Source organism: Salvelinus fontinalis, chromosome 40, assembly GCF_029448725.1.
Source record: "Salvelinus fontinalis isolate EN_2023a chromosome 40, ASM2944872v1, whole genome shotgun sequence".
Classification (NCBI taxonomy): Eukaryota; Metazoa; Chordata; class Actinopteri; order Salmoniformes; family Salmonidae; genus Salvelinus; species Salvelinus fontinalis.
In genome coordinates this window covers 7427143-7442678 of record NC_074704.1, presented here as the reverse complement: position 1 = coordinate 7442678, position 15536 = coordinate 7427143, and the positions used below count along the sequence as shown (strand labels likewise).

Here is a 15536-nt window from a genome sequence, read left to right as displayed (position 1 = left end):
ATGTCTAGATGCTTTTTACAGAGGAGATCAAGTTTATAAATTGCCTGGCTGGGCTGATGAGACAGTGAATTGCGCAGTGGGATGGAAGAGAGTAAATAGGCATTTCAACGTCAGAGCTTTAGCTGGTGGTAACTTGTGAAATAGACACCGGCTGGAATGAGGTTTTAACCAATCAGCGTCAAGGATTATACCCACTCATTGTATAATTTAAGATAAACTTAAACTTAACCAAGTGTCAATATTCATGTATATTTATTCAAACAAACACCCAAATATATGTGTGTCTAAAGAAAACTGACACACACACTGACATGAAAGAAAACCCCAGATATCAACATACAGTAGAGAAAGAGGAACTGACGAGAGAGAGAGAGAGAGAGAGAGAGAGAGAGAGAGAGAGAGAGAGAGAGAGAGAGAGAGAGAGAGAGAGAGAGAGAGAGAGAGAGAGAGAGAGAGAGAGAGAGAGAGAGAGAGAGAGAGAGAGAGAGAGAGAGAGAGAGAGAGAGAGAGAGAGAGAGAGAGAGAGAGAGAGAGAGAGAGAGAGAGAGAGAGAGAGAGAATGCGCCTGCGTACTTGTTTACGTGTGTGGTTTGGGGGGTGTGTTTCTGGACTAAACAGCTACCAGAACTCTTAAACATGGTTAGAGTTGTGTTCATAGCTACTAGGAGGGACTGGGAGAGAGTCTGAATGAGTGGAGAACAGTATAATTTGTACAACATAGGAGGGAAGCCAGCGAGAAGAATGAGGAATCTGATGTCTGTCAACATCAGCCTCCTCTGTGGTGAGTACTATTAGAATATATTACATTAATACACACCCCATATTGAACTGTTACTATCAAACCTCAATACATTAATACACACCCCATATTGAACTGTTACTATCAAACCTCAATACATTAATACACATCCCATATTGAACTGTTACTATCAGACCTCAATACATTAATACACACCTCATATTGAACTGTTACTGTCAGACCTCAATACATTAATACACTCCCCATATTGAACTGTTACTGTCAGACCTCAATACATAAATACAAACCCCATATTGAACTGTTACTATCAGACCTCAATACATTAATACACAGCCAATATTGAACTGTTACTATCAGACCTCAATACATTAATACACACCCCATATTGAACTGTTACTGTCAGACCTCAATACATTAATACACACCCCATATTGAACTGTTACTATCAGACCTCAATACATTAATACACACCCCATATTGAACTGTTATTATCAGACCTCAATACATTAATACACACCCCATATTGAACTGTTAATATCAGACCTCAATACATTAATACACAGCTCATATTGAACTGTTACTATCAGACCTCAAAACATTAATACACACCCCATATTGAACTGTTACTATCAGACCTCAATACATTAATACACACCCCATATTGAAATGTTACTATCAGACCTCAATACATTAATACACAGCCCATATTGAACTGTTACTATCAGACCTCAATACATTAATACACACCCCATATTGAACTGTTACTATCAGACCTCAATACATTAATACACACCCCATATTGAACTGTTACTATCAGACCTCAATACATTAATACACACCCCATATTGAACTGTTACTATCAGACCTCAATACATTAATACACACCCCATATTGAACTGTTACTATCAGACCTCAATACATTAATACACACCCCATATTGAACTGTTACTATCAGACCTCAATACATTAATACACAGCCCATATTGAACTGTTACTATCAGACCTCAATACATTAATACACACCCCATATTGAACTGTTACTATGAGACCTCAATACATTAATACACAGCCCATATTGAACTGTTACTATCAGACCTCAATACATTAATACACACCCCATATTGAACTGTTACTATCAGACCTCAATACATTAATACACACCCCATATTGAACTGTTACTATCAGACCTCAATACATTAATACACACCCCATATTGAACTGTTACTATCAGACCTCAATACATTAATACACACCTCATATTGAACTGTTACTATCAGACCTCAATACATTAATACACACCCCATATTGAACTGTTACTATCAGACCTCAATACATTAATACACACCCCATATTGAACTGTTACTATTAGAATATATTACATTAATACACAGCCCATATTGAACTGTTACTATCAGACCTCAATACATTAATACACACCCCATATTGAACTGTTACTATCAGACCTCAATACATTAATACACACCCCATATTGAACTGTTACTATCAGACCTCAATACATTAATACACACCGCATATTGAACTGTGTTACTCACTGAACACAGCACTCAATTCTTGGCATGTATGATTGTACGCTACAGTGATCAATACTGTACTTTACTTTATCCTTCAACACTGTTTTACTGTATTGCTGTAGTCCTGAACACATAAATGTACTGTATCACTCAGTCCCAGATTATTAAACATTCTCTACCTGTCACTCAACTATCTCCCTCACCTTACTGTCTGTGAAACATGGTAACTATGACAACTGTTATTGTAGAGATGATGTGAATGTGTTTCTGTGGTTGTTTCATAGCTGTGAGCTGTGTGATGTCATCAGTGATCACAAAGAGAGGGAAAGAAGGAGGAAATTCTAGCATTCAGTGTCCTTATGACCGGGGGTTTGAGACAAACCAGAAGTACCTCTCTAAAGGGATCTGGGCCTACCGGGTTGACGTGATCAAAACCCAAACGCATCAGCACCCAGCGTGGACTCATGAAGGGAGATTCTCTCTGTATGACGACACAGAGAGAAGAGTCTTCACTGTGACCATCACTAACCTGATCCAGGAGGATTCTGGGACCTACTGTTGTGAAATTAACACATGGTGGTGGTATCACAAGACTGAAGTCAGGATCACTGTGGACAGAGGTTGGTGTCTAAGACCTTCTATCAGTGTGTTTATGTGGAGGATTACATTTTACACATTATGTATTTGTGTTGATGCATTATATCTCTGTCTCTCTCCCTCACTCTCTCTCTCTCTTTCTCTCTCTTTCTCTTTCTCTTTCGTTCTCTCTCTCTTTCTCTCTCTCTCTCTCCATGACTCTCTATCTCTCTATCTCTCTCTACAGCTCCTGTTCCTCCCAACCCTGGCTCCGTCACCTCCAGACCTCTCCTCTCCACGACACACCCATCAACAAACATCACCATGACAACTGACTCCTCAAACTCCACAGCAGGTATATTACCCTCAGTAGAACTGCTCTCTATAGCCTACACATTTATCTGTAGGCCTACATCTCTCTCTCTCTCCATCTATCTCTGTCCCTCCTCTGTTACCTTTCTCTCTGTCTTTCTGTCCTCCTTTTTTTCTCCCCCTCACATCTCCCCCTCTCCCCCTCACATCTCTCTCTCACATCTCCTCCTCTCCCCCTCACATCTCTCTCTCACATCTCCTCTTCTCCTCTCCCCCTCTCACATCTCCCTCTCCCACAGTCACTGATATTAACCCATGTTATTTAGTCCCTATAACCTGTTCAGTCATTATCTTTAGTATTGTAACTACTCAGAGAGGTTCTGTATTGAGAGACTAGTAGTTACAGTCATTATCTTTAGTATTGTAACTGTACTCAGAGAGGTGCTTTATTAGAGACTAGTAGTTACAGTCATTATCTTTAGTATTGTAACTGTACTCAGAGAGGTTCTGTATTGAGAGACTAGTAGTTACAGTCATTATCTTTAGTATTGTAACTGTACTCAGAGAGGTGCTGTATTAGAGACTAGTAGTTACAGTCATTATCTTTAGTATTGTAACTACTCAGAGAGGTTCTGTATTGAGAGACTAGTAGTTACAGTCATTAACTTTAGTATTGTAACTGTACTCAGAGAGGTGCTGTATTGAGAGACTAGTTTTTATAGTCATTATCTTTAGTATTGTAACTGTACTCAGAGAGGTGCTGTATTGAGAGACTAGTAGTTATAGTCATTATCTTTAGTATTGTAACTGTACTCAGAGAGGTGCTGTATTGAAATACTAGTATTTACAGTCATTGTAGGTCAAGGTTCACACCACTTCCTCTGAAACACACAGAGTGGGAACTACTTTCAGTCTCAGAAACACACACCTCAAACCACACACGTAAACAAGTACGCAATCTCTCTCTCTCTCTCTCTCTCTCTCTCTCTCTCTCCCTCTCCCTCTCCCTCTCCCTCTCCCTCTCCCTCTCCCTCTCTCCTCTCTCTCTCTCTCTCTCTCTCTCTCTCTCTCTCTCTCTCTCTCTCTCTCTCTCTCTCTCTCCCCCCCCTCTCTCTCTCTCTCTCTCTCTCTCTCTCTCTCTCTCTCTCTCTCTCTCTCTCTCTCTCTCTCTCAGGGCTTTCACCTTACATATTTGACTCATTATGTTCCAACAGATAGGACCAATGGAACAGTAGGAACAACATCACCACCCACAGACATGACTAGAACACAAGGTAACAACAGCATCATCACCACAGACAGGACTAGAACACAAGGTAACAACAGCATCACCACCACAGACATGACTAGAACAAAAGGTAACAACAGCATCACCACCACAGACATGACTAGAACACAAGGTAACAACAGCATCACCATCACAGACATGACTAGAACACAAGGTACCAACAGCATCACCACCACAGACATGACTAGAACACAAGGTACCAACAGCATCACCACCACAGACATGACTAGAACACAAGGTAACAACAGCATCACCTCCACAGACATGACTAGAACACAAGGTAACAACAATACCACCACAGACATGACTAGAACACAAGGTAACAACAGCATCACCACAGACATGACTAGAACACAAGTTAACAACAACATCACCACCACAGACATGACTAGAACACAAGGTAACAACAGCATCACCACCACAGACATGACTAGAACACAAGGTAACAACAGCATCACCACCACAGACATGACTAGAACACAAGGTAACAACAGCATCACCACAGACATGACTAGAACACAAGGTAACAACAATACCACCACCACAGACATGACTAGAACACAAGGTAACAACAGCATCACCACCACAGACATGACTAGAACACAAGGTAACAACAACATCACCATGGTAACATAATGAACCCTCGGCACCACATGACACTTAGAGATAAACTACAATTACCAAGCACCATACTGGAACATGGACTACAACTACCAAGCATCATATTGTAACATGGTCTTTAAAAAAATAAATATATATTTAACTTTTATTTAACTAGGGAAGTCAGTTCAGAACAAATTCTTATTTACAATGACGGCCTACACCGGCCAAACCCAGACGATGCTGGGCCAATTGTGCACCGCCGAATGGGACTCCCAATCACGGCCGGTTGTGATACAGCCTGGAATCAAACCAGGGTGTCTGTAGTGACACATCAAGCACTGAGATGCAGGGCATTAGACCGCTGTCCCACTCTTATTATAACATGGGCTGCAACTACCAAGTACAATATTTAACATGGACTACGACTACCAAGCACCATACTGTAACATGGACTACAACAACAAAGCACCATACTGTAACATGGACTACAACTACCAAGCACCATACTGTAACATGGACTACAACTACCAAGAACCATACTGTAACATGGACTACAACTACCAAGCACCATACTGTAACATGGACTACAACTACCAAGCACCATACTGTAACATGGACTACGACTACCAAGCACCATACTGTAACATGGACCAGAACTACCAAGCACCATACTGTAACATGGACTACACCTACCAAGCACCATACTGTAACATGGACTACAACTACCAAGCACCATACTGTAACATGGACTACGACTACCAAGCACCATACTATAACATGGGCTACGACTACCAAGCACCATTCTGTAACATGGACTACAACTACCAAGCACCATACTGTAACATGGACTACGACTACCAAGCAACATACTGTAACATGGACTACAACTACCAAGCACCATACTGTAACATGGACTACAACTACCAAGCACCATACTGTAACATGGACTACGACTACCAAGCACCATACTGTAACATGGACTACAACTACCAAGCACCATACTGTAACATGGACTATGACTACCAAGCACCATACTGTAACATGGACTACAACTACCAAGCACCATACTATAACATGGACTACGACTACCAAGCAACATACTGTAACATGGACTACAACTACCAAGCACCATACTGTAACATGGACTACAACTACCAAGCACCATACTGTAACATGGACTACGACTACCAAGCACCATACTGTAACATGGACTACGACTACCAAGCACCATACTGTAACATGGACTACAACTACCAAGCACCATACTGTAACATGGACTATGACTACCAAGCACCATACTGTAACATGGACTACAACTACCAAGCACCATACTATAACATGGACTACGACTACCAAGCAACATACTGTAACATGGACTACAACTACCAAGCACCATACTGTAACATGGACTACAACTACCAAGCACCATACTGTAACATGGACTACGACTACCAAGCACCATACTGTAACATGGACTACAAATACCAAGCACCATACTGTAACATGGACTATGACTACCAAGCACCATCCTGTAACTACCAACTTTCAATCTAAAGACACACCACCTTGTGGTATAAACTAGTCATTACATCTTCCACCTCTAGACAGTGAATAACATTGAACCACAACAAAAACACATTGACTTTGCCTGATACTTCATATTAGATTGAATAATCTGACTGTGACTATTGATACCTCATTAACAATTCCTCTCTATGTTCTGCTCTCCTCAACACCAGCTGTTTCTCTGTCTGATGTTGTCTTCCCTCCTCCCTCCTCTGAAATGAAGAAACACAGAAGTACAGTACAGTAGAGACTAGCTAAATGTACCATCACTGTTACATTATGCCTGAGTACTGTCTCTGGGTGTTCTAGGTGATGTGATGTTCTCTGGTGTTGGTCTGGGTGTTCTAGGTGACGTGATGTTCTCTGGTGTTGTTCTGGGTGTTCTAGGTGATGTGATGTTCTCTGGTGTTCTCTGGGTGTTCTAGGTGATGTGATGTTCTCTGGTGTTGTTCTGGGTGTTCTAGGTGATGTGATGTTCTCTGGTGTTCTCTGGGTGTTCTAGGTGATGTGATGTTCTCTGGTGTTGTTCTGGGTGTTCTAGGTGATGTGATGTTCTCTGGTGTTGTTCTGGGTGTTCTAGGTGATGTGATGTTCTCTGGTGTTGGTCTGGGTGTTCTAGGTGATGTGATGTTCTCTGGTGTTGGTCTGGGTGTTCTAGGTGATGTGATGTTCTCTGGTGTTGTTCTGGGTGTTCTAGGTGATGTGATGTTCTCTGGTGTTGGTCTGGGTGTTCTAGTTGATGTGATGTTCTCTGGTGTTGTTCTGGGTGTTCTATGTGATGTGATGTTCTCTGGTGTTGTTCTGGGTGATCTATGTGATGTGATGTTCTCTGGTGTTGTTCTGGGTGTTCTATGTGATGTGATGTTCTCTGGTGTTGTTCTGGGTGTTCTAGGTGATGTGATGTTCTCTGGTGTTGTTCTGGGTGTTCTAGGTGATGTGATGTTCTCTGGTGTTGGTCTGGGTGTTGTTCTATTACTGCTGGGTCTGCTGCTGTTCATGTTCTTTAGACAGAGGAGAGACAGAGACAGGAGACCAACAGGTACACTAGTTATCACACACAATCATTATTTAAATATTTAACAAATATGTCAAAACATTTGTAAAGGTTTTATAAATAAAAACATTTAATAACAAAACATAAATAAATAATCATAAACAGTAAATCATCTGTTTGTTTTCCTCTTCAGCATCTAAACACTCTGCCAGACTGTTGGTGTCTGGCTCCATGACAACCAACCAGGATCCAGACACAGGAACCATCACCAACCCCATCTATGCCACAGGAACCAATCATAACCCAGATACAGCCTGTGATATCAACACCATCTATGCCAAGGCAACCAATCCTCATCCAGATGACATCTACTCCAACGTTGGAGGTGGAGAGGATCCAGACAGTGTGACGTATGCTACTGTCAACTTCCCCAGAGATACAGCCTGTCTCCACTATGCTACTGTCAACTTCCCAAGAGATCCATCCTGACTCCACTATGCTACTGTCAACTTCCCCAGAGATCCAGCCTGTCACCACTATGCTACTGTCAACATCCCCAGAGATCCAGCCTGTCTCCACTATGCTACTGTCAACATCCCCAGAGATCCATCCTGACTCCACTATACTACTGTCAACTTCCCCGAGGATCCAGCCTGTCTCCACTATGCTACTGTCAACTTCCCCAGAGATCCAGCCTGTCACCACTATGCTACTGTCAACATCCCCAGAGATCCAGTCTGTCTCCACTACGCTACTGTCAACTTCACCAGAGATCCAGCCTGTCTCCACTACGCTACTGTCAACTTCACCAGAGATCCAGCCTGTCTCCACTATGCTACTGTCAACTTCCCCAGAGATCCGGCCTGTCTCCACTATGATACTGTCAACATCCCCAGAGATCCAGCCTGTCTCCACTATGCTACAGTAAACTTCCCCTGAGATCCAGCCTGTCTCCACTATGCTACTGTCAACTTCCCCAGAGATCCAGCCTGTCTCCACTATACTACTGTCAACTTCCCCAGAGATCCAGCCTGTCTCCACTATGCTACTGTCAACTTCCCCTGAGATCCAGCCTGTCTCCACTATGATACTGTCAACTTCCCCAGAGATCCAGCCTGTCTCCACTATGCTACTGTCAACTTCCCTAGAGATCCAGCCTGTCTCCACTATGATACTGTCAACTTCCCCTGAGATCCAGCCTGACTCCACTATGCTACTGTCAACTTCCCCAGAGATCCAGCCTGTCTATACTATGCTACTGTCAACTTCCCCAGAGATCCAGCCTGTCTCCACTATACTACTGTCAACTTCCCTAGAGATCCAGCCTGTCTCCACTATACTACTGTCAACTTCCCCAGAGATCCAGCCTGTCTCCACTATACTACAGTCAACATCCCCAGAGATCCAGCCTGTCTCCACTATGCTACTGTCAACTTCCCCTGAGATCCAGCCTGTCTCCACTATGATACTGTCAACTTCCCCAGAGATCCAGCCTGTCTCCACTATGCTACTGTCAACTTCCCTAGATATCCAGCCTGTCTCCACTACGCTACTGTCAACTTCCCCTGAGATCCAGCCTGAATCCACTGTGCTACTGTCAACTTCCCCAGAGATCCAGCCTGTCTCCACTATGCTACTGTCAACTTCCCCAGAGATCCAGCCTGTCTCCACTATGCTACTGTCAACTGCCCCAGAGATCCAGCCTGTCTCCACTATGCTACTGTCAACATCCCCAGAGATACAGCCTGTCTCCAGTATACTACTGTCAACATCCCCAGAGATCCAGCCTGTCTCCACTATACTACTGTCAACTTCCCTAGAGATCCAGCATGTCTCCACTATACTACTGTCAACATCCCCAGAGATTCAGCCTGACTCCACTATACTACTGTCAACTTCCCTAGAGATCCAGCCTGTCTCCACTATGCTACTGTCAACTTCTCCAGAGATCCAGCCTGTCTCCAGTATGCTACTGTCAACTTCCCTAGAGATCAAGCCTGTCTCCACTATGCTACTGTCAACTTCTCCAGAGATCCAGCCTGTCTCCAGTATGCTACTGTCAACTTCCCCCAGAGATCCAGCCTGTCTCCACTATACTACTGTCAACTTCCCCAGAGATCCAGCCTGTCTCCACAATGATACTGTCAACATCCCCTGAGATCCAGCCTGTCTCCACTATGCTACTGTCAACCTCCCCAGAGATCCAGCCTGTCTCCACTATACTACTGTCAACTTCCCCAGAGATCCAGCCTGTCTCCACTATGCTACTGTCAACTTCTCCAGAGATCCAGCCTGTCTCCAGTATGCTACTGTCAACTTCCCCAGAGATCCAGTCTGTCTCCACTATACTACTGTCAACTTCCCTAGAGATCCAGCCTGTCTCCACTATACTACTGTCAACTTCCCCAGAGATCCAGCCTGTCTCCACTATACTACTGTCAACATCCCCAGAGATACAGCCTGTCTCCACTATGCTACTGTCAGCATCCCCAGAGATACAGCCTGTCTCCAGTACACTACTGTCAACATCCCCAGAGATCCAGCCTGTCTCCACTATACTACTGTCAACTTCCCCAGAGATACAGCCTGTCTCCAGTATACTACTGTCAACATCCCCAGAGATCCCGCCTGTCTCCACTATACTACTGTCAACTTCCCTAGAGATCCAGCCTGTCTCCACTATGCTACTGTCAACTTCTCCAGAGATCCAGCCTGTCTCCAGTATGCTACTGTCAACTTCCCTAGAGATCAAGCCTGTCTCCACTATGCTACTGTCAACTTCTCCAGAGATCCAGCCTGTCTCCATTATGCTACTGTCAACTTCCCCTGAGATCCAACCTGTCTCCACTATGCTACTGTCAACTTCCCCAGAGATCCAGCCTGTCTCCAGTATGCTACTGTCAACTTCCCCTGAGATCCAGCCTGTCTCCACTATGATACTGTCAACTTCCCCAGAGATCCAGCCTGTCTCCACTATGCTACTGTCAACTTCCCTAGAGATCCAGCCTGTCTCCACTACGCTACTGTCAACTTCCCCTGAGATCCAGCCTGACTCCACTATGCTACTGTCAACTTCCCCAGAGATCCAGCCTGTCTCCACTATGCTACTGTCAACTTCCCCAGAGATCCAGCCTGTCTCCACTATACTACTGTCAACTTCCCTAGAGATCCAGCCTGTCTCCACTATACTACTGTCAACTTCCCCAGAGATCCAGCCTGTCTCCACTATACTACTGTCAACATCCCCAGAGATACAGCCTGTCTCCAGTATACTACTGTCAACATCCCCAGAGATCCAGCCTGTCTCCACTATACTACTGTCAACTTCCCCAGAGATCCGGCCTGTCTCCACTATGCTACTGTCAACTTTCCCAGAGACCCAGCCTGTCTCCACTATGCTACTGTCAACATCCCCAGAGATACAGCCTGTCTCCAGTATACTACTGTCAACATCCCCAGAGATCCAGCCTGTCTCCACTATACTACTGTCAACTTCCCTAGAGATCCAGCATGTCTCCACTATACTACTGTCAACATCCCCAGAGATCCAGCCTGACTCCACTATACTACTGTCAACTTCCATAGAGATCCAGCCTGTCTCCACTATGCTACTGTCAACTTCTCCAGAGATCCAGCCTGTCTCCAGTATGCTACTGTCAACTTCCCTAGAGATCAAGCCTGTCTCCACTATGCTACTGTCAACTTCCCCAGAGATACAGCCTGTCTCCAGTATACTACTGTCAACATCCCCAGAGATTTAGCCTGTCTCCACTATACTACTGTCAACTTCCCTAGAGATCCAGCATGTCTCCACTATGCTACTGTCAACTTCCCTAGAGATCAAGCCTGTCTCCACTATGCTACTGTCAACTTCTCCAGAGATCCAGCCTGTCTCCAGTATGCTACTGTCAACTTCCCCCAGATATCCAACCTGTCTCCACTATACTACTGTCAACTTCACCAGAGATCCAGCCTGTCTCCACTATGCTACTGTCAACTTCCCCTGAGATACAACCTGTCTCCACTATGCTACTGTCAACTTCCCCAGAGATCCAGCCTGTCTCCAGTATGCTACTGTCAACTTCCCCAGAGATCCAGCCTGTCTCCACTATTCTACTGTCAACTTCCCCAGAGATCCAGCCTGTCTCCACTATGCTACTGTCAACTTCCCTAGAGATCCAGCCTGTCTCCACTACGCTACTGTCAACTTCCACTGAGATCCAGCCTGACTCCACTATGCTACTGTCAACTTCCCCAGAGATCCAGCCTGTATCCACTATGCTACTGTCAACTTCCCCAGAGATCCAGCCTGTCTCCACTATACTACTGTCAACTTGCCTAGAGATCCAGCCTGTCTCCACTATACTACTGTCAACTTCCCCAGAGATCCAGCCTGTCTCCACTATCCTACTGTCAACTTCCCCTGAGATCCAGCCTGTCTCCACTATGATACTGTCAACTTCCCCAGAGATCCAGCCTGTCTCCACTATGCTACTGTCAACTTCCCCAGAGATCCAGCCTGCCTCCACTATACTACTGTCAACATCCCCAGAGACACAGCCTGTCTCCACTATACTACTGTCAACTTCCCCAGAGATCCAGCCTGTCTCCACTATACTACTGTCAACATCCCCAGAGATACAGCCTGTCTCCAGTATACTACTGTCAACATCCCAAGAGATCCAGCCTGTCTCCACTATACTACTGTCAACTTCCCCAGAGATCCAGCCTGTCTCCACTATGCTACTGTCAACTTCCCCAGAGACCCAGCCTGTCTCCACTATGCTACTGTCAACATCCCCAGAGATACAGCATGTCTCCAGTATACTACTGTCAACATCCCCAGAGATCCAGCCTGTCTCCACTATACTACTGTCAACTTCCCCAGAGATACAGCCTGTCTCCAGTATACTACTGTCAACATCCCCAGAGATCCAGCCTGTCTCCACTATACTACTGTCAACTTCCCTAGAGATCCAGCATGTCTCCACTATACTACTGTCAACATCCCCAGAGATCCAGCCTGACTCCACTATACTACTGTCAACTTCCCTAGAGATCCAGCCTGTCTCCACTATGCTACTGTCAACTTCTCCAGAGATCCAGCCTGTCTCCAGTATGCTACTGTCAACTTCCCTAGAGATCAAGCCTGTCTTCACTATGCTACTGTCAACTTCTCCAGAGATCCAGCCTGTCTCCAGTATGCTACTGTCAACTTCCCCCAGAGATCCAGCCTGTCTCCACTATACTACTGTCAACTTCACCAGAGATCCAGCCTGTCTCCACTATGCTACTGTCAACATCCCCAGAGATACAGCCTGTCTCCAGTATACTACTGTCAACTTCCCTAGAGATCCAGCCTGTCTCCACTATACTACTGTCAACTTCCCTAGAGATCCAGCCTGTCTCCAATATACTACTGTCAACTTCCCCAGAGATCCAGCCTGTCTCCACTATACTACTGTCAACATCCCCAGAGATACAGCCTGTCTCCAGTATACTACTGTCAACATCCCCAGAGATCCAGCCTGTCTCCACTATACTACTGTCAACTTCCCCAGAGATCCGGCCTATCTCCACTATGCTACTGTCAACTTCCCCAGAGACCCAGCCTGTCTCCACTATGCTACTGTCAACATCCCCAGAGATACAGCCTGTCTCCAGTATACTACTGTCAACATCCCCAGAGATCCAGCCTGTCTCCACTATACTACTGTCAACTTCCCTAGAGATCCAGCATGTCTCCACAATACTACTGTCAACATCCCCAGAGATCCAGCCTGACTCCACTATACTACTGTCAACTTCCATAGAGATCCAGCCTGTCTCCACTATGCTACTGTCAACTTCTCCAGAGATCCAGCCTGTCTCCAGTATGCTACTGTCAACTTCCCTAGAGATCAAGCCTGTCTCCACTATGCTACTGTCAACTTCCCCAGAGATACAGCCTGTCTCCAGTATACTACTGTCAACATCCCCAGAGATTTAGCCTGTCTCCACTATACTACTGTCAACTTCCCTAGAGATCCAGCATGTCTCCACTATGCTACTGTCAACTTCCCTAGAGATCAAGCCTGTCTCCACTATGCTACTGTCAACTTCTCCAGAGATCCAGCCTGTCTCCAGTATGCTACTGTCAACTTCCCCCAGATATCCAACCTGTCTCCACTATACTACTGTCAACTTCACCAGAGATCCAGCCTGTCTCCACTATGCTACTGTCAACTTCCCCTGAGATACAACCTGTCTCCACTATGCTACTGTCAACTTCCCCAGAGATCCAGCCTGTCTCCAGTATGCTACTGTCAACTTCCCCAGAGATCCAGCCTGTCTCCACTATTCTACTGTCAACTTCCCCAGAGATCCAGCCTGTCTCCACTATGCTACTGTCAACTTCCCTAGAGATCCAGCCTGTCTCCACTACGCTACTGTCAACTTCCACTGAGATCCAGCCTGACTCCACTATGCTACTGTCAACTTCCCCAGAGATCCAGCCTGTATCCACTATGCTACTGTCAACTTCCCCAGAGATCCAGCCTGTCTCCACTATACTACTGTCAACTTGCCTAGAGATCCAGCCTGTCTCCACTATACTACTGTCAACTTCCCCAGAGATCCAGCCTGTCTCCACTATCCTACTGTCAACTTCCCCTGAGATCCAGCCTGTCTCCACTATGATACTGTCAACTTCCCCAGAGATCCAGCCTGTCTCCACTATGCTACTGTCAACTTCCCCAGAGATCCAGCCCGTCACCACTATACTACTGTCAACATCCCCAGAGACACAGCCTGTCTCCACTATACTACTGTCAACTTCCCCAGAGATCCAGCCTGTCTCCACTATACTACTGTCAACATCCCCAGAGATACAGCCTGTCTCCAGTATACTACTGTCAACATCCCAAGAGATCCAGCCTGTCTCCACTATACTACTGTCAACTTCCCCAGAGATCCAGCCTGTCTCCACTATGCTACTGTCAACTTCCCCAGAGACCCAGCCTGTCTCCACTATGCTACTGTCAACATCCCCAGAGATACAGCATGTCTCCAGTATACTACTGTCAACATCCCCAGAGATCCAGCCTGTCTCCACTATACTACTGTCAACTTCCCCAGAGATACAGCCTGTCTCCAGTATACTACTGTCAACATCCCCAGAGATCCAGCCTGTCTCCACTATACTACTGTCAACTTCCCTAGAGATCCAGCATGTCTCCACTATACTACTGTCAACATCCCCAGAGATCCAGCCTGACTCCACTATACTACTGTCAACTTCCCTAGAGATCCAGCCTGTCTCCACTATGCTACTGTCAACTTCCCCTGAGATACAACCTGTCTCCACTATGCTACTGTCAACTTCCCCAGAGATCCAGCCTGTCTCCAGTATGCTACTGTCAACTTCCCCCAGATATCCAACCTGTCTCCACTATACTACTGTCAACTTCACCAGAGATCCAGCCTGTCTCCACTATGCTACTGTCAACTTCCCCTGAGATACAACCTGTCTCCACTATGCTACTGTCAACTTCCCCAGAGATCCAGCCTGTCTCCAGTATGCTACTGTCAACTTCCCCAGAGATCCAGCCTGTCTCCACTATTCTACTGTCAACTTCCCCAGAGATCCAGCCTGTCTCCACTATGCTACTGTCAACTTCCCTAGAGATCCAGCCTGTCTCCACTACGCTACTGTCAACTTCCACTGAGATCCAGCCTGACTCCACTATGCTACTGTCAACTTCCCCAGAGATCCAGCCTGTATCCACTATGCTACTGTCAACTTCCCCAGAGATCCAGCCTGTCTCCACTATACTACTGTCAACTTGCCTAGAGATCCAGCCTGTCTCCACTATACTACTGTCAACTTCCCCAGAGATCCAGCCTGTCTCCACTATGCTACTGTCA

General features: G+C 45.4%; 1 protein-coding gene across 1 annotated transcript in view; it reads left to right on the top strand.

Moving 5' to 3' along the window:
• The first annotated feature begins 523 nt into the window (after positions 1–523).
• LOC129839231 (uncharacterized) overlaps positions 524–15536 on the top strand; it is a 21960-nt gene continuing 6947 nt past the window's right edge. The window contains exons 1-8 of the mRNA XM_055906543.1: positions 524–781; positions 2577–2912; positions 3116–3223; positions 4395–4496; positions 7063–7101; positions 7218–7295; positions 7530–7676; positions 7825–8051. Coding sequence (XP_055762518.1) covers positions 688–781; positions 2577–2912; positions 3116–3223; positions 4395–4496; positions 7063–7101; positions 7218–7295; positions 7530–7676; positions 7825–8051 — 1131 coding nt within the window. The 5' untranslated portion in view covers positions 524–687. The remainder of the gene's footprint in view (positions 782–2576; positions 2913–3115; positions 3224–4394; positions 4497–7062; positions 7102–7217; positions 7296–7529; positions 7677–7824; positions 8052–15536) is intronic.